The sequence below is a fragment of the Onychomys torridus genome, chromosome 1 (genome assembly GCF_903995425.1).
Source record: "Onychomys torridus chromosome 1, mOncTor1.1, whole genome shotgun sequence".
Lineage (NCBI taxonomy): Eukaryota > Metazoa > Chordata > Mammalia > Rodentia > Cricetidae > Onychomys > Onychomys torridus.
The window spans coordinates 130594318-130619346 of record NC_050443.1 but is presented as its reverse complement, the minus strand read 5'-3'; the positions used below and the strand labels follow the sequence as shown (position 1 = coordinate 130619346).

The following is a 25029-nucleotide window of genomic DNA, read 5'->3' as shown; positions in this document are numbered from 1 at the left end:
CGGCGGCTACGCGGGGACAGATTTGGCGTTTGGCTTCCTAGTGCGAGCGGCGGGAAGGAAATCCCGAGGCGAGACACTGCGCACGCGCGGGCTGTCGGGGAGGACCTAGGGAGCCCGGGCCTGCGGCTCCGCCTCCGAGCTCCCAAAGGCAACCTTGCGCTGTGCTCCGGGTCACGAGGTTCCCGTCAGTGATTGGGCGGAGGAAAGCCTTGTGATTGTCACAGGATTCGTCCCTGAAGCGTCTCGGCTGAGAAAATCGGGGATTTATTCTTGGGTGGTTTTCTGTAACGTCCTTATCGGGTGCCTTGACTTTGTGCGGGGAAATAATATGGAAAGTCAGTGTTCTTGGGAAGGGAAAAGTCGCTGGCTTCATCAGCGGGAGGCTGAGGCTGTGATCGATAAGGGGTCAGTGTTCACAGAGCCTGTTTTCTTAGGAAAAGGCCCGAAGCACATTTTAGGAGGATTACTTTAAGGTGTTTATAGGCGCCAGACACTTCAGGCTGGTGGGAAGCGGGGGGAGCCCTAAACAGGGCGGCGCAACCTGGGGGCTGGGGTCACCGCAGCAAGGTCGGCAGGCCTAGATGCACAACAAGGCGACATGTCCCACTTCCGTTGAGGAACAAGCTTGCCAGCCTCAATAGCTGGTTCTGGAATTCAGGCGCTTTGTTGTTTTATTGCCTCTAGCGTTTCTGGTATTGCCCTGCCGCACCTCTCCTCCTCCCACCCCCTCAAGGACTGGGTGGGTTTTTGTTGTTTGTTTGTGTGTTTGTTTTTAGATAGGGTTTCTCTACATACCTCTGACTGTTCAGGCTGGTCTCCTACTTAGAGATCTGCCTGTTTCTGCCTCCCGAGTGCTGGGATTAAAGGTCTGCACCACCGCCTGATTGTAAATTTTTTTTAACATGTTACTGTGACTGGATTAATCTACTAGGTTACTATAAGCATTGGGTTTTGTAAATAGACGTTCTGGGTGGGAAATGTCTGTATTTTCACTGCTGTGAGATCTTCTTGTTATGTTTCTTTTTAAATACCTGACCCTTGGGATTTTTCTATTGTAAAACGGATATAATTATATCTACCTCAACGGGTGTGTGGCATCTGCCTTTAATCCCAGCACTTGGGAGGCAGAGGCATGTGTATCTCTGTAGGTTCAAGGCCGGCCGGGTGTACATATTGAATTCCCAGACAACCGGGGATACATAGACCTTGTCTCAAGAAGAGCTGAGAAGGGACCAGGTATGGAGGTGGCATATCCATAATCCAGAACTCAAAACAAGATAGAGGCATGAGCATCAGGAGTTAAAGAATATTTTAGTGAAGTGTTGGAAGTCATCTGGGCTGCATGAGATAGACCTTGCCTTAAAAAAGAAAAAATCAAGCTGAGAAAGAGTATCAGACATCACCATCGATTACAGGTCCCCAGACCTTAACACAACTAATGACATAAGGGAAACACCATACAAGCCTTGAAACTCAGCATGTATGTAGGCAGCAACACCTGCTGAAAAGAAAAAAAGAGAAAGAACAAAGATCTAATCCATCAAAGTCCCATAGACTGGAACGTTCCTAAATGTACTGACTTTTCATTTTGGCTTCTGTAGTTTGGCTTCTGGCTAACTGTCCTTGTTAACTAAGGTGTGCCAACTCAGGGTATGGTTTTTGTGCTTAAATCTCACCTTGAGAAAGGCTCAGCACTGCACTGGGGTCCTGAACACCCATTGTAGTTGAAGGACAGCTAATAAAGACCTTCTATTGGCTTAAACCCGTGTCCAAGTAGTCTTCTCTGGTGGATACCTCACAGCAGTACCAACTTTCTTTGGTTTCATGTTTTCTCCAATTTGTAAAGGTAATTTTATTTACTTTATTCATATATCATGAATTTAAAAAACTTGTAAAGCAGTTGAATGTGGTGGCACACACCTTTAATCTCAGATCTCAGTTGGCCGAGGTAGGTAGATCTCTGTGTTTGAGGCCAGCTCTACATAATGAGACCTAGGCCAACCAAAGATAATAATAAGAGCCTGTCTTAAAAACAATATTGGGTGTCTGGAGAGAAGGTCACCATTTAAGAGCACTGGCTGCTCTTCCGGGGACTTGGGTTCAAATCTCAGTACCTACAAGGTAGTTCACAACTGTAGCTTCAGTTCCAGGGGATTAGATACCCTCTTCTGACCTCTAGGGCATGAGGTATGTACGTGGTATACAGACATATGTGAGGATGTGAAAGCCAGCCCTAACCTGATGGCACTGTGTTCTTGCCTGCCCAGAAATGAATTACTTTATCCCAGTCATTAGAGTGCTCAGACCTGAGTAATAGTTTACACAGGCCCCCTGTTGTAGTGGATAGCCATCCCAGCATCTACAGTTAGTCTAACTGAGATTTAACTATCTGAGCTTTCTCACAATACCCAACAGAGATACCATCACCCCCTAAACAGAAGGAAGCAATTCTAAGAAAACGACGCCCCTTATCCCTAAGGTTTCATATTTCTCAGGTTTATGGATAATGGTTCTAGGGTTGGGGGTGGAAGGAACTGTTAAACTCAGTACTCTCCTTAAGGAAAGAAAATATGTCTCAAAAAAAAAAAGGGGGTGGGGGGAGAAGAAATGGAATGGATAGGTATAAGATATTATGGTAGACTATCATATACATTAGTAAACAAATTTAGTAATATAGCAGCCTTTGCACTGTTATGAATTCTTATATGTTGATACAAATATAAACTTTTTATATTCCTATTTAAGATAATTTGTATATTGATACAAATACAGAACTGTGTTTGTTATATTGTACACATATTTTTACTCTTATTTGAAATATTTGTATATTGATACAAATGTGAATTTATATCTGTCATACTGTATGTATGTTCTACTTCTGTTTAAGATGTTCTGTATACTGATATATATTTAGGATTATTATTATATTGCATATTGCACTATACATTCCTACCTCTGTTAAAGATTATTTTGTGTATTGTCACAATTTAAAGTCATTGTCCTTTTACTGTACATTTGCTTACAGACTGCCTTATTTATATGAAGTCTTCTTAGTCCTTAGGTTGTTTGGTAGATAAGACTTATAGATTTATTGTCACCTATGCTTGTCATCTCTATAATTATGTTAGTTAGGTTATCCAGATTTATAAATACATAGGTCAGATGGACAGGTAATCTTCAAACACTTCATGGACCTAGAGAATATGGCATTTAAATAATTTAGAATTCTGTTGACGTGAGACATAATTGCTCCTGGCAGCACCAATTTGATCCCGAGAGAATGTTGGGCTTCTAAGACATTTCCATTTGGAAGTTTGTCTTCTTGGCACAAAATGGCCTACTGGGCAAAGAACTGCCCTTGCCTCAACTGCTGACAGTACAAATGCTGTCCTTTCTGGACAAGCGTGACACAAGAAAAGCGACCACTATACTTTGCCAAGACAGGGTAAGATGGTCTTTCAGAATTCCTGCTTCTGAAAATGGTTTGTCAATGATACTCTAGGCCTGTAGCCAATTTGAATGCACCAACGATGCTGAGAAACATTAGGTGACTGTCCAGGCTGCCAGCTGTCTCTGTCTACTCTTGCAAGACTCCCGAAAGTTGCTTGCGTCCTTCTCCCATTTCTCAGGTATTATTATATTCCTTCTCAGGTCTTTGATGAGGTTGAAGATTAGCAGTTTTAGTTACAACTTAGTATATATACATATATAATAGATAGAATATATTAAGTATTAGACTCAGGTTCTTTAGGATAGGACACCTTTTGGAATGATCTTTGTAATATGCCACCTACCCATCCTCTAGACTTCCCTGGATTTTGCTATGTGTTTTTTGCTTGATATTGTTTGCACTTATTGTAATTCCAACTTATCTAGGTCATTATCCCTCATTACTCCTGGACAATATTTGATAACCATCTCTTTGTATATAGTCTTGTATTAGGTTAGAACTTTCTTATTTAGACAAAAGGGGGAGATGTAGTGGATAGCCATCCCAGCATTGGCCTGGAAGTTCCAACCCCCATTGAGGCTTTGGTAATGGTCACGCCCGCGAGTCGGGGCGGAGGAGGAAGTGGTAGACCCAGGATCGAGAGGAGGGCTCTCTCTCTCTTGGTTCTGGGACACTGGACGCAGGAGGTAGACCGAGCAGAGTTCTCCAGAGAACACCGCCAGACTGCGCCATACCTTTGACACACCCTACAACCAATCCCTTCATTTGTAAGTTACCCCACAAAATTAACCTCCCTTTTAACTACGTGGAGTGGCCTTAATAATTTCACCAATACCCTGTGATGACTCAAGCAACTTAATATGGAGCCAGGCATCCCTTAAGGACCATTGATTTTGCTCTGGAATGCCTGGGTGCTGCGGGCCGCAGGAATATGTCATAAGAACTCAGCTGGTTATGGCAAAGTCATTACCTGGAGGGATCAGGGAATTCCTCCAGAGGAAGCCAAATCCCAAGGAGTTTTTGGTGTTACTTGGCTTGTTATATATCAGCTGTATTCTGTTATGAAAATCATGTGTACCTTCATAGTTTTCCCATTGACTTTTCCCTAAGAAGGGCTAACAGTGTGGACTGATCACTCTCTGGACATACACATTCCAGGAATTTGGAGAACAGCCTCAGGAAAGGCTTTCTCTGGAATCAGATATCTCCTTTAGCCAGTTTCAAGGACTACAGGAAACACCGCCCAGGTGGGCGCCCAACTTTCAAGGACTAACAGTGATAGCAGCCCATATACAAGTCTCCTGACTTAAGGTAAATTCCACAAGGGGACACCGCCTAGGTCATGTGGACATTAAGTAATAGCTTTATACATTTTAGCTCAGACCCTCCCTTTATATACCTGGACTTCCAGGACACAGGACAGAGAAGAGAAGAGAATGGAAGAACTAGATGGGTAAGAACTTGAGAGGAACAAACTGAGCTGGGGAAGAACTAGATTGAAGGACTAGAAGAGAGTACTAGAGGAATGAGATGGAAGATGAGGAAGAGCCAGATGGGGAAGTACTAGCTGGGTAAGAACAAGCTGAAAAGGCCCTAGGTGAGGCAGAATCAAGACAAGAGAATTAAGATAGAACTTAGAGGGAGCAATAGATAAGTATAGAGAGAAATCAGGCAAGAAAGGAGCTAGGCACGAGAACAGAACTGAAGCTGTGTATATAGGATGTTATGGCAGAGGAATTAAAGCAAGTGGACTATGGAGTTCAGTGTGCTGAGATTCTATTTCCCGAAAATAGTCCTTGCCGTTAGTAGTTCTCTCTCCTGAGCCCCTGGGATGTATAATATTGAGGCTGGTTCCTCTAATATTATACAAGACCTGGGAGATGCTAGTACCCTGCAGATGAGATAAGATTAGCATAATGGGCTGTGAGGAATTAATGGCTGCCTTCTGTAAAACCTGCTTATCACATTGGAAAGGGGATGAAATGCTCCTTTTATTACTATATAGTGGGAAAGTGAGAAACATCTGAGAGAAGTGTTAATTACATTGGGAAACAATAAGATCATCATCACAATTTTGAGCCAAATTTGAAGCCAGGTTGATTTTATTGGGATGCACCCAAGAGTTGGCTAGCGAGTGCCTCCTAAGTCGGGTTAAGGGGGGCAGCCCCGAATCCATTTCCCAGGCCCTCGTAAGGAGTAAGAGCATAAGTAGTTGCAAAGGTTTACAGAAGAGAGACAGTGGAGTGTAGTAAGCAGGTCCTTGGACCACCAGCTCCCAAATAATGACACAGAGACTTCTTAATTATTAAAGTTTGGCCTTACCTTAGGACTGCTCCCAACTAGCTCTTAAACTAACCAGGCTGGGCGGTGGTGGTGCATGCCTTTAATCCCAGCACTTGGGAGGCAGAGCCAGGCAGATCTCTGTGAATTCAAGACCAGCCTGGGCTACAGAGTGAGATCCAGGACAGGCACCAAAACTACACAGAGAGACCCTGTTTCAAAAAACTAAACCAAACCAACCAGCCAACCAAACAAAAAACCCCAGCAACAACAACAAAAACAAATTAGCCAGGCAGTGGTGGCGTATGCCTTTAATCCCAGCACTCAGGTGACAGAGGCAGGCGCATCTTATTATAAGCCACAGTCATCCTAGGGTACCCACCTGCTATTTAGCCTCCTTGGTTCTGTGGGTTGCAGTCTGATTGTTCTTTGCTTTATATCTAGAATCCACTTATGAGTTGAGTACATACCATGTTTGTTCTTCTGGGTTTGGGTTACCTCACTCAGAATGATATTTTCTAGTTCCATCCATTTGCCTGCAAATTTCATGCTGTCGTTGTTTTTCTCTGCTGAGTAGTACTCCATTGTGTATATATACCACATTTTCGTAATCCATTCTTCAGTTGAGGGGCATGTAGGTTGTTTCCAGGTTCTGGCTATTACAAATAGTGCTGCTATGAACATAGTTGGGCATGTATCTTTGTGGTATGATTGAACATTCCTTGGGTATATGCCCAAGAGTGGGTCTTGAGGTAGATTGATGCCCAGTTTTCTGAGAAACCGCCATACTGATTTCTGCTGTGGGTATTTCTTATGGCCCCCAAATTTATTTGCAGAGAGATGGCTGGATTCCAAGAACAAGTCCCCTCAAAGCCAGTGAGAAGATGTACAACATTTATCACCTAGGTCTGAAACGGAAAGACAGTATTCTTCTCATGGTCAGGAGGTTGACCAAAGCCTGGGGGACACTGGTGGGAGACTGAAAGAGAGCTGCCATATTGACCAGAAAGGAATACGTAAGAATGTGGAATAGCCACTCAGCCAGACCCTGAGAGACTACCATTTCAAGTCATATTGCCAGTATACATTAGCAGGAAACCCATGAAAACGAACATCTGTATTTTCAGGATGGTGGAAATAGATCTGGTCTCTCTAGTTTGGTTTTCACATCCCCCCTCCCCCATGAATATGATACATCAGGTTTTCTAAACAGAAGAAAAAAATTTAAGAAGCAAAATGTTGATGCTGTCACCTGGGAGCTCCAACTGATAAAAGGTAAGGTACTGTTTTTATCATGTGTAGTGTTAGCTATTCTGAAGATGGGGCTTGCAGAGATGGCTCAGTGGTTAAGAGCACTGACTGCTCTTCCAGAGGACCCAGGTTCCAGTCTCACATCCACAAAGTTGCTCACAATCAGTCCCAGGGGATCTGACACCATCTTCTGGCCTCCATGTACTGCTTGTATGTCGCACACAGATATACATGCAGGCAAAACCCCATACAATAAAAATTAATTAAATTACAAAAAAAATACAATTCTGAAGATGAACTTATATTGTTCAGGTCACACTTCTGACTGAATCTAACTACCAAGCTCATCATCATTGATAAGTCAAATTATTTTGCCCCTTGTGGGCAATTGAAATCAAGACACTGACCTCATTTTTTGTTGTTGTTGTTTAAGAATTAGCTTGTAAAGTTTGTAAACATCTTCTATGCTTCTAACCACAAGTCAATGAAAGTGCAGAAATTGGGCAAAAAGCAATGTAATCACTAGGCTTTGAGGAGTTTATAGATATTCCATCACAATTAGATGGGTGGTCACATTTCTTACTTTTTTAAAAAAAGTTTTATTTATTTATTATGTATACAGTGTTCTGCCTGCATGCCAGAAGAGGGCACCAGATCCCACTGTAGATGGTTGTGAGCCATCATGTGGTTGCTGTGAATTGAACTCAGGACCTCTGGAAGACCAGCCAATGTTCTTAACCGCTGAGCCATCTCTCCAGCCCCCACATTTCTTTTAAGGTAAAGAAAACATATACTATATTATCTCTTTAAAAGAGTTGGTCATAGTGGTGTATGCTTTTTTGTTTTGTTTTGTTTTTGTTTTTCGAGATAGGGTTTCTCTGTGTAGCTTTGCGCCTTTCCTGGAACTCACTTGGTAGCCCAGGCTGGCCTCGAACTCACAGAGATCCACCTGGCTCTGCCTCCTGAGTGCTGGGATTAAAGGCATGCACCACCAATGGCCGGCTGGTGTATGATTTTAATCCCATCACTTTAATTAAAACGATCTCTGTGAGTTCAGGGCCAACCTGGTCTACATAGTGAGTTAGTTCCAGGATAGTCAAAGCTACATAGTGAGACCCTGCCTCAAACAAACAAACAAACAAAACCAAACAAATTTAGGGAAGGAAGAGATGGCTCAGCAGTTAAGAGCATTTCATTTACTGCTCTTCCAGAGGACCTGCGTTTGATCCCCAGTACCCTCATCAGATGGTTTACAATGGCCTGTAATTCCAGTCCAAGGCCTCTGGCCTTCAGGCACCTATTCTCACATGTACATACAGCTGCACGCAATTAAAAATAAATATTAAAATTATATTTACTTACTCTGTGTGCATGTATGCATATGTGTATTGTGTGGGCATGTAGGTGTCATGTCCATGTGGACATCAGGACAACTTGCAGAAGTTTGTGCTCTCCTATTATCATGTGAGTTCCAGGGATGAAACATAGGTTTTCAGGACAGGTGGTATGTGCCTTTACCTGCTGAGCTGTCTTACCAGCCCCTTGCATATCTTTTATTTATATTTTTATAAAGATTTATTTATTTATTATGCATACAGCATGTATGACTGCAGGCCAGAAGAGGGCACCAGATCTCATTACAGGTGGTTGTGAGCCACCATGTGGTTGCTGGGAATTGAACTCAGGACCTCTGGAAGAAGAACAGCCAGTGCTCTTAACTTCTGAGCCATCTCTTCAGCCCCCTCTTGGATATCTTTTAAAATATAAACTTTAGCCTTATGATAATTTGTTCTGTGTGTCTCTTTATTCCTCATAGATATATAATCTTTTTCAGTGGAAAAACTGTATCTTACTCTCTTTTTCATGCCTGCCATGATGATGAAGAAATATTTTTCAAATAAATAAATAAGCCTTTTTAATAGCCAGGTGAAGATTAAACTTAGGAAATGGTACTTAAGAGTTCATGTAAAGAAATATTTATTTATTTATTTTTTAAAATTTATTTATTATGTATACAGTACACATATCCCTGCAGGCCAGAAGAGGGCACCAGATCTCATTACAGATGGTTGTGAGCCACCATGTGGTTTCTGGGAATTGAACTCAGGGCCTTTGGAAGAGCAAGCAGTGCTCTTAACCTCTGAGCCATCTCTCCAGCCAACAAGAAATATTTATTTTATAGGTGTAGTGTAGCTTAACTCCTCTGTGTTTAGAACACATAACCATTTGATGTTTATTCACTCATTAGTACTTACAAATTTAACTTTGGACTGTGAAAATAGCTAGCAGTTAAGTTGCTTGCCAAACATGCACAAGATTTTGGGGTCAATCCTTAGCACAACTCAAGTGTAAATGAATGTGAATTTAACTTAGAATAACTTGAAATTTTACTTATTTTCGTTCCATGTGTATGAGTGTTTTGATTGCATGTATGTCAGTACACCACATGTCTGCAGTGCTCAAAGAAGCCAGAATTTGCAGGTAGATTCTCCTGGAACTGGAGCTGCTACGTGGGTGCTGGGGACCAAACTGAGTCTTATGCAAGGGCAGCAAGTGCTCTTCACTGCTGAGACATCTCTCCGGCCCCTGGATGAGTTTTTGGCATTTCATTTTCTTCTCAGTCCTTCATGTAGTATATATATTAACACACTGTATGAAGTATACCTTGAACTCAGAGAGATCCACCTGCCTCTGCCTCCTGAGTGCTGGGATTAAAGATGTGCGCCACTACATTGTTATCCTCCTCCAGCATTGTTCTTTCTGATTATAATTGCATTAGTTATTCAGAGTTCTTTGTGTTTTCATATGAGTAATAGTTAATAGCAAATAAACTTTCAGAGAAAAATAGTTTTAAAACGTGGACCCCAAACCAGAAAGGAATCAGTAATTTTGAATGTTTACATCAGGCAAAGAGATTTGTCACAAGACCATTGTGAAAACACAATAATTATCTAATTACCTGATTTGTTACCCCAGCCTTATATGCAGCAATGACATTTAGGGACATATATACAAGCATAGTATGTTAATCCTCACATTACAGCTTGTAGCATTTAGGCATAATTGTGAAACTTAAGAATAGAGTTGATGTTGTAGCCCACTTGGTCTCCTAGTATTTGTACCCAGCAGAACTACATAAGAGGTTGATTGGGGGCTGGAGAGATGGCTCAGAGGTTAAGAGCACTGACTGCTCTTCCAGAGGTCCTGAGTTCAATTCCTAGCACCCACTGACAACCATCTGTAATGAGATCTGGCGCCCTCTTCTGTGTACATAATAAATAAATAAAATCTTTAAAAAAAAAAAAAAAAGAGGTTGATTGTACCATGGGCCTGGGTGCCAGATGTTTGTAAAGGTCTACACTTGACTATACTTAGCAAGTGGGAGATCTTTTGCTTTACCCCTCGGCATTGTTATAAGTAGACTTTGGAATAAAGTTCTGGGCTGGTGAATAAAGACCCAGGCCCACTTGAGTCAAAAAAGAAAAAAATAGAGTCGAGGCTGTGTGGTGGTGGCTCACACCTTTAATCCCAGCACTCAGAGCTAGGTGGATCTCTGTGAGTTTGAGGCCAGCCTGGTCTACAGAGCGAGATCCAGGACAGGCACCAAAACTACACAGAGAAACCCTGTCTCGAAAAACCTAAAAAAAAAAAAAGAGTTGATTTTATTTTAAATTAACAAGAAGAACTCAGATAATAACTGGAGACATGAAATGCATTCATGTAAATAAATACCAGTTTTCAAATATTGGTGTAATGGCTTAAAAGACATAGGCAAAGTGTTTTTTGTCTCTTCTTTGAACAAATTTTCTGTCCAATTATTTCTACTATAAAATGTTTATTATATTTGGCAAGAATGATTAACTCAAGATTTATCCTCCCCACAGATTTGAAGGTGTACACTATGACTATAGGGAGAATTTTGCTGAGATCTCTTGAATGTACTTACACAACTGAAACCTTATGCCTGTTGTATTGATAGATTTTCATCTGCTATGGTAAAATACCATGACCAAGAGGATTTATTTGGTTGATGATTCTAGAGTTCATTGTGGTGGGGAGGCATGGCAGCAAGCAGCAGGAAGCTGAGAGATGGTATTTTCAACTGAAACAGGAAGCAGAGAAAGTGAACTGGAAGTCAGGTGAGGCTATGAACTCTCAAAACTTTTGCCTCAAAGGTTATTCCTCCATGGAAGCCTTAACACCTCCCCAACTCCCACCACCAACTTGGGCCAGGTGTTCAAATACATAAGCCTATCGGGGACATTTCTCATGTAAGCTACCACACCTGTTAATTAGCAGTTTTTCAACTTTTCCACGCTGTCATGGGCATCTGCGCTTCTAACTTTTATGAATTTGACTGTTTTGAATCTCATATAAACAGAACCACGAAGCACTTGTCATTCTGTGACTGGCTCATTTTGCATAGTATATTATCCTCAGAATTCATATTGCTGCACAGTCAAGGGGCTTCCTTTTTTTATTATTATTATTATTATTATTATTATTATTATTATTATTATTTTCCGAGACAGTGTTTTTCTGTGTAGCTTTGGAGCCTTTCCTGGAACTCAATCTGTAACCCAAGCTGGTTTTGAACTCAGAGATCTGCCTACCTCTGCCTCCAGAGTGCTGGGATTAAAGGTGTGCTGTAGTTGGAGACCTTCTCTCCAGCCCTCGCCAAGCCCTGTTAGATGGCCCACTTATAAAATAAATACACAGACATTTATATTATTTAAACTGTTTGGCCATTAGCTCAGGCCTACCGTTGTGTAGCTCTTACTCTTATATTTAGCCCATTTCTATTAATCTATACTTTGCCATGTGGCTCATGGCTTACCAGTACCTCACATTTTGCTTGTCATGGTGCCCCCCCCCCCCTGCGCCTTCCTGTTCCCAGCATTCTCTTCTCTGCTTGTCCCACCTATACTTCCTGCCTGGCTACTGGCCAATCAGCGTTTTATTTACACAGAGCTATATCCACAGCAGTGTGCACTACCACCACCAGGAGGGTTTTTTCCTTTTAAAGAATAAGTAATACTTCCTTTACCGTATTTTTTTCATGTGGTCATTTTGATGGACATTTGAGCTGTTTCCTCATGTTAGCTGCTGTTAATAGCAGTCATTGGAGCCTGGGGTACCAATGTCTCTTCCTTTGGCTCCAATTATTATTATTTTTTGTTTTGAGATAGGTTTCTCTGTGTAACAGCACTAGTTGTCCTGGAGCTCTTTTTGTAGACCAAGCTGGCCTCAAACTCACAGAGATCTGCCTGCCTATGCCTCTTCCTAAGTGCTGGGATTAAAGGTCTATGCTACCACGCCTGGGTGATTCCAATTATTTCTAATAAATACTAATAATACTATGTCATATGGTAATGTAGGGAACAAGCAAAAGCACCTTGTCCTAAGTACTGCCATTTTAACTTCAGATTCCATTTTACCTGTAGGGTGAAACGAAGGGGAACCAGTAGCTGACCCACCTCCTCCTTAAACCATAGAAATAGTTGTTATGCATCTTTAGTTTTCTAGAAACATTATGGCTGTTCCTAACAACAGAAGGAACAAATGAATCTGATTGGTTGGACTGAAAAGCTTGCATTGTATGTCAGTTGAAATGATGGAACACTTAAGGAAAGGCCCTAAGTTTTGCATTCTAATTGGTGAAAATCATAACTGTAACTTGGCAACCAATGTTTGTGACTTTCGTGCTTACATACTTGTTTCAACTGACATTTGGGGGTCACAGTTCAGCTCCTGACTCTTCAGCCCCTCCCCCTCCCCCTTTCTTTTGTGCTGTCCTGAATCAAATCTTGCTTTGTGGTAACCCCTTGTGTCTGCTTGGGTTGATTTGGAGCCTCAGAATACAACAGTAATTTTATTTTTTAAGTAAAATTTATACTGTTTGCTTTTTCGAGACAGGGTTTCTCTGTCTAACAGCTCTGACTGTCCTAGAACTCACTTTGTAGATCATTTTGTGGTCTCGAACTCACAGAGATCCATCTGCTTCTGCCTCCCAAGTGCTGGCATGCACCACCATCACCCTAGCATTTACTGTATTCAATAGTGGTGGCTGCATCATTTTGCTTTCCCAACAAAAGCGTATTAAGCATTTCTACCTCTTTTCATCTTTGACAAGAGTATTGTCTATAGTTTTTAAATATAAATGTATTTATTTATTTTATATACTTGATATTTTGTCTCCATGTAGGTATATATATGTGCCATGTGTGTGCTGTGCCTGAGGCAGTCAGAAGAGAGTATTGGATCCCCTGGAACTGGAGTTAGCAGAAGGTTGTGAACCACCATGTAGGTGCTGGGAACTGAACCAGGGTCCTCTGGAAGAGCAGCTAATATTTTTAACTGCCAAGCCATCTCTTCAGCCTTATCTTTTGTTTTGTTTGTTTATTTATTTATTTATTTTTCATTCATTCATTTATTTATTTATTTATTTATAACGGAGCTGAGGACCAAACCCAGGACCTTTCGCTTGCTAGGCAAGTGCTCTACCACTGAGCTAAATCCCCGACCCCCAGTATCTTTTGTTTTTGATAGTAGCTATCTTAACATGGTTGAGGATCTGAATTGTGGTTTTGATTTACAAAATCCTTGGTGATTTATGACACTGAGCATCTCCTTATACACCCGTTGGCTATTTGTATGTCTTCTGAGAGAAATGTTTATTCATGTTCTTAGGTAATTTTTAGATCAAATTGCTAGTTTTTAAGATGTTCAATATTGAGTTATGTGAGTTCCATATGTATTTTGGAGATAAACCCTTTTTCTGATGTGAATTTTCAAATATCTCATTTTGTGTCCTTTTTCACTCTGTTTTTTCCTTTGTTATGCATAAGCTTTTTAGCTTGATGCTGCCTCACTTACCTATTTTCAGTTTGTGGCCAATATACTTGGTGTCATCCTTGAAATCCTTGAATCCATTGCCCAGACCAAGATCAGGAATTTTCTTTTATGTTTCTTGTTTCAACTGACATTTGGGGGTCACAGTTCAGCTCCTGACTCTTCAGCCCCTTCCCCTCCCCCTTTCTTTTGTGCTGTCCTGAATCAAATCTTGCTTTGTGGTAACCCCTTGTGTCTGCTTATAATTTGGATCTTATGTTTGTCTTAAATCCATTTTGCAGATTTTTAAAAATTATTTTACTTATGTGCATGTGTGTGGATGTGTGTGTACACATATGTGTGGGGTACCCATAGATAACAGAAGAAAACATCGGATCCCCTTTAGCTAGAGCTAAAGGCTGTTGTAAGCCACTGAACTGGTTGCTGGGAACGGAACTGTGGTCCTCTTGAAGAACAGCAAGTGCTCTTAACCTTTGAGGCATCTTTCCAGCCCTTAGTCTTTAATCCATTTTGAGTTAAACTCCCTCACCAAGTGTGTGTGTGTGTGTGTGTGTGTGTGTGTGTGTGTGTGTGTGTGTGTTTATGCATGGAGAAGTCAGAAGTCAATCCTCAGGAATCTTCCATCTTAATTTTTGAGATAAAGTCTTTTATTGGGATCTGAGACTAACCAACCAACTAGGCTGGTATGCCAGAGAGGGCTAGGGATCCACCTGTCTTTGTTGTCCAAGTGCTGGGATCACAAAGGCACACCACTTAGCCAGTTTTTTTTTTTACACTGGTGCTGGTCCTAAAGCATTTACTAGCTGAGACATCTCCCCAGCTCCAAGTTGCTGTTTTAAAAATTAGTATTCACTGTAGATAGTCCTAGGTGTCATAAAGACATTTTTATATAAATATATTATATACTTTGACCATGATCTTCTCTTATACTCCCTGCCCTCCTCTTCTTGAGTTAATTTTCTTTTTTATTCTTTTCTGGGGGGTGTTGAGACAGGGTCTGACCCAGGTTGGTTTTGATCTCTCTGTGTAGCAGAGGATGAGCTTGCTCTCCTGATTTTCCTAGCTCCACCTCTCAAGAACTAGGATTATAGGCATGAACCATACAGTTTTATGTAGTTCTGGGAATCAAGCTTCATTCGTGCCAGGTGGAGATTCTTCCAACAAGTTACACTCCCAAACCTTGAGTTGAATTTTGTGTATAGTGTAAAATAAAATACAAAATCTGTCAAATATCTTTGAAGAACTGCCAGATAGAAGTTACCCCTAGAGAGGAGAAACAAAGGGACCAGTAGAAGGATGTGAGTTGTAGATAGACTTTAGCCTGAGATGAAGTTTAACAACTTGAGCTATCTTGTAAGGGATGGTCCATCTTACAAGGTAGTGATCTCTCCTACCGGGAGCCAGAGCAGATCCTGATGAACATCCAGAAGGAGAAATCCTTTTTGACTTATTTTGTGTGTATGAGTGTTTTGCCTGCATGAATGTATGTGTACCACATGTGCTCAGTGCCTGAGGAGGTCAGAAGAGGGCATAATATTTCCTAGAACTGGAGTTAGAGATGGTTATGAATAACTGTGTGAGTGCTAGGAACCCAGGTCCTCTCAAGAGCAGCAGGTGTTCTTATCTACTAAGCCATCTCTTCAGCTCCAAGAAGAAGATGTTCTGAAAAATTTTAAGATTCAGTGGTGCCCACTTTCATCATTTCCATTGTTTTTACTTATTAAATTAAACAGCTTTCCCTTTATTGCCACTCTTTTTCATTATTGAAAGCCTCTCTAAAAGTTCTGAGCACTGCTATGAGTTTTCATTCTAATTAACAACAACAAAATACAAAAGAAAAATTATCCTACATATTGTTAATATAAAGCTTTAAATATTTTTATTATTATTTTTTCTACTCATGGCCTCGTTGTACAATAAGTAAACTAGAGCCCACAGAGAGGGGGAGACTTGTCTGCAGTTACTTTTTGTCTTATTGGCAAAGCAAGCCCAGAATTATAAGAACATCTTCTAGAGAGAGTTTAGCCTTTAGATTTGTAGATACTGTGTTTTCATCTTGGATATATAATTTTTAGCCACTTAAAATTTTTTTCTCTGAAAAAAATGATGATGCTTAGTATGGGGTATATGAGTTAATTCATACAAAGTGCCTGTGATATAGTAGCTGCCCAATGAATGTTGCTTTGCCTCTCTCCATCCCAGGACATAATATTGCCTTATGTGATAGAGCCTTATTTTCAGAAAGACAGAAGCATAAATTTTCTCTGGAAGTCAAATTAGACCTAGCATATCAGACCAAGTGTCTCCAAGCACTGAGGACATTCCTGATTTATGCATGTCATCCCACCATTATTTTATTATTATAGTTGGTTTATTTGTCTTGAGACAGAATTATCCTATGTAGCTTAGGCTGGCTTCCAACTTGCAATCCTTCTGCTTCTGCCTCCTCAGTACCAGAATTATAGGATTGCATCAGTTTGCTTGGAACCTTCTCAATTAGTAATAGCATCCCATTTCATTTTCAGAAGTACCTTTATTTAAATAAATCACAAGATCATCCTACCTAGAACTTTCTTAATGCCTTCCTTAGAGCATCTTTTAGTTCCTTGTTCCTCATACTATAGATCAAAGGGTTTAAAATGGGTGTGATAAAAGTGTAGACCACAGACACCATTCTGCCCATCTCAGGAGAGTAACTGGAACTGGGGGACAAATATATAAAACTGGTGCAGCCATACTGCAGGAGGACCACTATGATGTGAGAAGAGCAGGTAGAGAAGGCTCTATGGCGCCCTTCAGCAGACTGGATCCGTAAAATGGCTGTAATGATGAAGACATAGGAGATGGAGATCAGAGACAGGGGGATGCTTAGGACGATGAAACTGATGATATACAGGGCAGTCCTGTGAACCTGTGTGTCTGCACAAGCCAGGCGCATGACTGCAGGCATGTCACAGTAGAAGTGGTAGATCTCATTGTTATGGCAGAATGGGAGATGGAAGATTAAAATAGTCAGTGGCAGTGACAGCAAGAATCCCAGCACCAGGGACCCCACCACCATCTCCACACACAAGGACCAGCTCATGATGAGTGTGTATCTCAGAGGGTAGCAGATTGCAACAAACCGGTCATAAGCCATGACTGCAAGCAGGACACAGTCAGCTCCACCCAAGAAGACAAAGAAAAACATCTGGGTGCCACAACCAGTGATGGGAACAGGAGTCTTGCCCATAGAGAGAAGGTTTGCCAAGGCCAGTGGTGCAATGGATGATGTATAGAAGATTTCCAGAACTGCCAAGTTGGCTAGGAAAAAGTACATGGGGGTGTGGAGTGAGTGGTTAATATGGACAATCACAGCGATTGTGGCATTTCCACTGAGGCTAGTCAGGTACATCACTAAAAAGGCCACAAAAATCACCATCTGCACCCCAGGGTCTGGTGAGAATGGACGAAAGAAAAATTGGATCCTGGCCGTTTTATTTGTTGTTTCCATGGAAGAGTGTGCAAGACCCACCTCAAAGAAAAATGACAGGTGTCTCAGGGTATCTCTTATTGAGTATGATGCCTTCCTAACACCTCCATTCGCTGTTAGAGTACCTTCCAAGGTACCTCAGCCACAACATGCATGGTTCATTTCACAGAAGGCCATGGAACATGTAACCATTTGTGATCTCCTTGCCTCTCTTTTCTTTCTCTCCAAGTGCCAAAGATTGAGAAGTCCTCAGTGGTGGGAGCTTTGATGTATTTGAATGAAGTGTGTACCGCAGTTCCTGATGTAGAGGAGTTCTCTAAAGTATGTGCTGAACAAATCAATGAAGAAGACCAATTAAAAGTTCAAAGCTGCAAAATGGAGAAACAGGATATTGATTCATTCTATGAAACTTGAAATAAAAGATGTTAGAGCTGAATAGCCAAATGTGTTTCATAATTTAGAGAGAATTGTGCTGTTGGTGTTTTATGATATTATATCATAAACTCTTGTGTTTTTCAAAACCTAGAGTCTTTATTGTTTCATTTTGCTTTTGCTGTTGTTGAGAAAGGGTCTCCTGGAGCCCAGGATGGCCTCAAACTCACTGTGGAGCTGAACCTGATCTTGAACTTCTGTCCTTCTGCCTCCACTTCCTGAATGCTGGGATTACTGGTGTGGACCACCATGCCCAGTTTTATGGGGTGCTGGTGTTTTGTACCTACTAGGCAAGAACTCTACCAACAAAGTTGAATCCCCAGACCTGAATCTACCTTGTTTTTCTTAATTAATTTTCCTGCAAATGTGACTGCCTCTTTAAATGCTGAAATGTCTACTTTCATATACATCTGCCAATTGTCCGAGTCTTTCTTGGCCTGTTCACGTTGGCACTGAAATAGTCATGTTTGTACCATTTGGTTTACTCTAATCTCAGTCTTGCTTCCAACTTCATACACTTCTGCTCTCAGTCTCCTGTCTTCTGATTAGTCTAGAGCCCATTCACTTTTCAGATTCTAGGATCTGTTCTTCTTCCATGAAATCACCATAGAAATTTTGTACTATAGTTCAAAATTCCCCTTCTGAAATTATTCATGACATTTTGATTTAAGTGGTATCACATTGCCTTTTCTTGTATTATTATGTCCTGTATCCTGTATATGTATATAATTGGATACAGGACATATAATACATACAAAAGAATAATAATTATTTTATTATCAATAAATATATTGATTTTTCTTTTCTTTTCTTTTCTTTTTTTTTTTTTTTTTATGTGGAGCTGAGGATCAAACCCAGGGCCTTGCGCTTGCTAGGCAAGCACTCTACCACTGAGCTAAATCCCCAACCCCAATATATTGATTTTTCAAGACAGGGTTTCTCTGTGTAGCTTTGTGCCTTTCCTGGAACTCACTCTGTACACCAGGCTGGCCTTGAACTCAGAGATCTGCCTGCCTCTGCCTCCTGAGTGCTGGGATTAAAGGCATGAACCACCACCACCCAGCTCCTAATTTTTTTTTTTTTTTGAATGCTGAATGCCATTTATTGAAGGAGGGAGGAGGTCTTAAATACAGGCTTACAGCATAATGGGAGAACCCTGGAGGGCAGAAGTTCCCTTCTGATTTTTTTTTTTTTTGAGCCCAGGCCTTGCACTTGCTAGGCAAGTGCTCTACCACTGAGCTCAGTCCCCAATTCCGCTTATGTTTTACAATCTTGCAGCTAAGCTGTTAACGCCCAATATGCTGGATACACAGACTAGGAGACATTCAGGAGGGTGGAATCTCAGCAGGGAATTAGCATAGGGAGGATATCAAGGTCAAGGTCAGCAAGCAATGCAACAGTTACCCAAAATGGGGCCAGGGCCCTACAGGTCCCCCCCCTTTTACTAAAAAATGAGCTTCTGACTTAGGTTGCATGGGATGTCATCAGGTCACCTTACCCGTCATGGAATATCTCTGAATATTCATTATCATATAGGCTCAATTGTGTGAGACCAGCTCCTAATTATTATTTATTTTTAGTTTTCCCAAATCAGGGCTGGGCTTCTGAAGTCAGGAACTCTTCCTTATGACAAACAGGCATAATGAAACATGCTTTATTATGAATTTGCTCCCTTAATCCATAACACTGTTTCAGTAGGCATCAACACCAAGCCAATCCAACAGGTGAAGACACACATAGGAGATTAAGGAAGTCAGTGATTCAGAAAAGCATAACTTTCCCTTTCTTCTTTCTGTCTCTTTCCTATGCATGCTTTCCTTGACACTCTGGGTTTCCTTACTTCTTCTCTTGACCACATGGTCCCCCTTTGTCCTGCTGGTGCTTATCTGTCATGTGGCTGACCTTCACTGTTGAACTTGACTCTAAATTAAGAAAGAAAGCTAGTTCAGGAGGTGGTGGCACAGACCTTTAAACCCAGCACTTGGGAGGCAGAGCCAGGTGGATCTGAGTTCGAGGCCAGCCTGGTCTATAGAGCAAGAGCCAGGACAGGTACCAAAACTACACAGAGAAATCTTGTCTTGAAAAAACCAAAAACCAAAAACCAAAAAAACAAAAGCCAGTGACATTCAAAGGTGAAAGAGGCAGTCATTATGCAAATGACATGTAAATCAAAGGAGGAGTCGCCCAGCACTTGAGCATGCGCTTTTCCCTCATTTCACTAGCCCACTCCCATTCTCAAGAATACATTCCTTTTGTCAATAAACTGTCTTTATGTTTATTTCCAAAGAAAGAAATAAGGAGAAAGAAAGAAAAAGGTGTCGGAAATTCCAAAACCATAACACAGGAAAGCCATGGTTTGATCAATTTGGTTATGCAGCATTTCTACTTAACCTTAGGTTATGTTGTACTGCCTCACTCTTTATCTGTTAAGTTGCTTTGTTGAGTGGTTGACGATTATAGCCTTAGGAAGAACTCTAGGTGGTCACTGTGAGGAAAATACAGCTAAGATAGAGCTAAGGACAAATTGATAGGTTACAGTGTTTTTAGACTTAAAATGCCGCCATAACCTAGACTGTGACTTATCCAGTAAGGGCTGCCTGCCAGTGCAGCAGAAAGAACCTCTGTTCTTTGTCTCCTAATCATAGGGGAAAATATTTGTCTAAAGACAATGCTGTTTCTGGATACCGGGAAAGGGAGAGTGGTTTAATCCATCCTTCATTAGGGACAGAATGGAGATGAAGCAAAGAGTCCTCTGTGAGCTAGGACCTGATGGCTTGTGCAATGCCCCGAGAATTTTCATTAGGTGCCTAGGGTTTGAAACACCTGCTTCCTGGTTGCCAAGATTCTAGTTCAAAGTGTCTTGAAATTAATGTAAACCCATACACAATGAACTACTCAGTTCACTGGGACTCCAGAGATCATGTTCTCGATAGCCTTTCCTAGGCTCAGGAAGTCACCATTTAGGCATAAATGTACCTAATTTTAAAGCAGCTGTATTTAAATGATGACAAAGCTTTCATTTCATAATAATGTTTAGAGAAAAGGAGAAGACAATCATTGAAAAATATGGCATAGTGCAAGGTACTTCATTAAACAAAATTTTTTGTTTAATGAAGTAAACAAAACAGAACTCCAAGCATCATAATGCTGGCATACCACCTATCTTAATTTCTTTATGAAAATGTTTCACATTCATCATTTCCCCTCCTACCTGGTGATGAGGCAAAGCTGTAAGTTAGGTCATACATGGGCAAAATATTGAGCCAAACATTGGTCATTGTGAAAACACACAACCTTAAACAGTGCTGATTTCATACTTCATAGTATGTCACTTGGGGTAACACTGAACCCATGCATCTTTCCTGGGCTGGAATGTGTTATGCTCTAGGATCTGAAGGGTAAAAAGCTATGTTCCTGGAAAACTGAAGCCACAGGACCTTTTAAGGATCATTTTTAATTTGAAAAATTGGGGGCAGTAATTTTTATATCAAAACAAACATTGGTTTGTTTGTATGACTTTGGGAGGATCAAAACCATAAGATTTCAAATAAAGGTTTTTGTTTGTTTGTTTGTTTGTTTGTTTGTTTCTCTTCCCCTTGTGGCTGATCACTAAATTCTTAGGAGTGTAAACTGTCTTGTTGCTGGTTTTAGGTGCGTTGATTTAGAACATGGATTGACTATCACCTAGTGCAAGACACAATTCCCCAAAGTTTTCAAGTCAGGAATCTTCACTTGGAACAGCTCCTCTCTTAATATATTTTTTTAAAGATTTATTTATTTATTATATGTACAGCATGTATGACTGCATGCCAGAAGAGGGCACCAGATCTCGTTACAGATGGTTGTGAGCCACCATGTGGTTGCTGGGAATTGAACTCAGGACCTCTGGAAGAGCAGCCAGTGCTCTTAACCTCTGAGCCATCTCTCCAGCCCCCTCTCTCTTAATATTTTTAAAGAAAACTATTTTTAAAATAGCAGGCAATTTCTTCTGAGACAGATACAACTCAGAAAAACTCCCAAGAGGCCTCTCCTTTTAAAAAAGATAGTTTATTATTATCTCTTGAGATTATTCACCAGCATGAACCAAGAGCAACAGCTTACAAGTTCTTTGCCCACTGCTTTATCCCTGTCCCAGTTGGCTAGTGGCCTTTGAAACTCACTGATGCCTGTAGAGTGAGAATTCTGTAGGCTACCTAGTCTATCTCTTTGAGGAAGAGAGTGTTTGATTTGTCCAAGATTGATAATAGATCAGTTTAAAAATTAGTCATTTAAATACACAAGATGATAAAGGGGACTCAAAGATGACAGAGATGCCATCTCCTCTATGGGATTAGTGGGACAACACCATTTACCAAAAATTTTGCACAATCCCACCTTGTCAGTTTCTGTCAGTTTTGCTTTGTAGACAACATTTAATTGCAAAAGAAAATCTCAGTGGCTGTTGGTCAATAAAACTGCCTTCTTGATAATATAATTCCAGTTGTATGTATGTGTGATACATATGTCTGCTCCTATATATTATATAAATTTAGGAGTGATGTTTCCAGGGAAGATGACAGAAAGTAGGCTATGATAGAATTACATGGGGTGTGTTAGAATTCCATCTTTCTCACTTAGTTAGTTTTGTATCTTGTAAATCAGTTTACCTTATCTCCTCGGACTAGCATCTCACTATTTCACTATAAGGTTATTGTTAGGTACAAATGAAACAACATCTATGAGAAAAATAATCTAAAATGCTTAGCATCTATGAAATGTTCAGCAAAGTGGGCAGATTCATTGATTCATTCCTTCGTTGTCTGTCCTGGCAATTAAAATAATTTCTGAGTGGATAGAATATGTGGCAACCTATCTCATATTTTCTGGAAGAGATTCTGTGGCTCACTTGATTCCATTTCTAGTTTCCTACATCACCTTTTACTGTTAAAAAGATATGAGCTTATATATATATATATATATGAGAGAGAGAGAGAGAGAGAGAGAGAGAGAGAGAGAGAGAGAGAGAGAGGTGTTGTGCTGTATGGGCATGAATGTGCGCTCTGCCTTATTCCCACGAGACAGAGTCTCTCACTGAACCTGGAGCCCCCACTATTTGAACTATGCTAAAAGTTGATAAGTCCCAGTGATCTTGTCTCTGCCCCACCACAGTGTGGTCATGCTCAGCTTTTCACGTGGATGCTAAAGATTCTAACTCATATCCTCATGCCATTTTCCCAGCGCCATCTTAAGATGTGTTGTCTTTAAGTCCATCCGCATGGCAGGACTGACCTAAGTTTATATACTGGCATCAATCTGGACTTACCCAAGGAGGGGAATAAAATATTAGTTTGGGGATTCTGATCGTGAGATAAGCAGAGATGGAGGAACAGCATCATAACCATCATAGCCAGGGCAAAAGCTCCGACTGCAATACTGCATGTGGTAGCTTCTGGAGACACACTGGCTTCAGTTGTCAGAAGAGCTGCTGATGTCTAGTTAATAGCAAGAGAGGACAGGAGGTTGGCAAAGTGGAGATAAAACAAAATTGGACCCCTCTGCTATTCATTAGCCTGTTTAATTATTCTTTTGTTTTATAATGATCTTGTTGGAAAAGGATCAAGACAATTTTATATTGTGAAAATCCCTTTATCTCTCTGCCTCAGTTTTTGTTAAACAAAAACACTGGATCTTTCTAAACAACGACAGCAGCAGCAGCAGCAGGTTTCAGTGTTAGATGCATCCAAACAAAAAATATTGTATCCTTATAAGAAATTATTTTTTGAGACAAAGTCTACCTATGATGCCTTGACTTGCCAGAAACTATAGACTAGGCTGAAGTGCTAGGGTGAAAGTCCTGTGCCACCACTGCCAGGTTTCATCTGTGACATCCTTGAATAAAAGTTATGTATGATTTGCTGGGATTTTTGTTTTCATTTTTTTTTCCAGTAGTATCTAGAAAGGAATGAGAGCCAAAGCTGGACCCTTTTATTGATAGCATACTCCTGAAGTTCAACAATGGTAGTGTCCAGGCAGGCAGTTTAATGTGGTTGACATGTCTACAAGTGAGCCATGAAGGTGTCACATAAAACTTGTCATTTTATTGTTCATGTATGTTTCATTTTAAAAATTATTATTATTACTTTATATGTATAGGTGTTTTGCCTACATGTATGAATGTGGACCATGTGAATGCCCATGTGAGGGCAAAAGAGGAAGTCAGATCCCCTGGAACTATAGATGTGAGCCACCATGTTGGTGCTGGTTACCGAAATGGGTTCCTCTGGAAAAGTACCCAATGCTCTCAATTGCTGAGTGATCTCTTCAGCTCCTCATATTTCCTGAATGAAGAAAATGAGGTTTAAAAGTTTAACTAACTTGCCCAGTTGGTAAGTGACAGGTCGGGGAGTTAGTGCTGAGACTGACCTGGAATTAAGGCTGTCATAAATAAATGACAGTGCATCAAACAGTGCACTGGGTGCAGAGGAAGTGACAGCCATCCTGGGAGGAGAAGTCCTTTCATTCTATATTTTGATTTTTTTAACTAACAAACTCTACCACTGTAAAGTGGTATACCCAAGCATCCCATCACAAAACTGTGTTGATTTTCAGGCTGGAGATTGGCTTAGTGGTTGAGTATGTGTGTGTGGCACCCACACAACAGCTCACAGTCATTACTGACTTCAGTGTCCTCGAGAACTGAATGCCCGGTACTGGCCTCTGTGGGCACCAGACATGCACATGGGGACTATAAATACATGCAGACAAAACACTCACACACATAAAGCAATAAAAAAATTTAAAAAATCATGCTGATTTTTGGCTTCTATTTTCTTTCCAATCTTCCTACTCTTTCATTACCTACTTACTTAATGTTTATTTTCTTGAATAATTTTGACAAATGTGTGTGTGTATGTATGTACATATATTATACACATTTTGGGGAGAGAGTGATGTTTCCAGGAAAATTCGCACATCCCCCTCCATACACGCAGAGGGGAGGGGAGAGGAGGGGCTGGAAGGAGGGAGGGAAGAGGGGCTGCGGGACAGGGTCTGACTGTGTATTTCTATCTGGCCTGGAAGTTGCTACGTAGACCAGGCTGGCCTCAAACTCATAAAGTTCATTCTTCCTCTGCCTCCTGAGTGCTAGAATTAAAGGTGTACATCACAACACTTAGCTTTATTTTAACAAATATTATTGAGACTTTATCTTTTCTTTCCTTTTTTTTTTTTTTTTGGACTTTATCTTATACAAGGCCTAGCTCTAGTTTCTGGAGAAAGAAGAGTTGAAAATGAGAGAGCTCAGCACTGAATG

At 40.8% G+C, this 25029-nt stretch overlaps 1 protein-coding gene across 1 annotated transcript; it reads right to left on the bottom strand.

Moving 5' to 3' along the window:
• Positions 1-16397: 16397 nt before the first annotated feature.
• On the bottom strand, positions 16398-17327 carry LOC118577206 (olfactory receptor 10V1). The gene has a single exon (XM_036177292.1). It carries the CDS (start codon positions 17325-17327, stop codon positions 16398-16400), a length of 930 nt encoding a protein of 309 aa, XP_036033185.1.
• Between the last annotated feature and the right edge of the window lie 7702 nt (positions 17328-25029).

Coding starts and splice junctions, on each gene's coding strand:
- LOC118577206 (XM_036177292.1), bottom strand. CDS start 17,327: ATGGAAACAACAAATAAAACGGCCAGGATCCAATTTTTCTTTCGTCCA.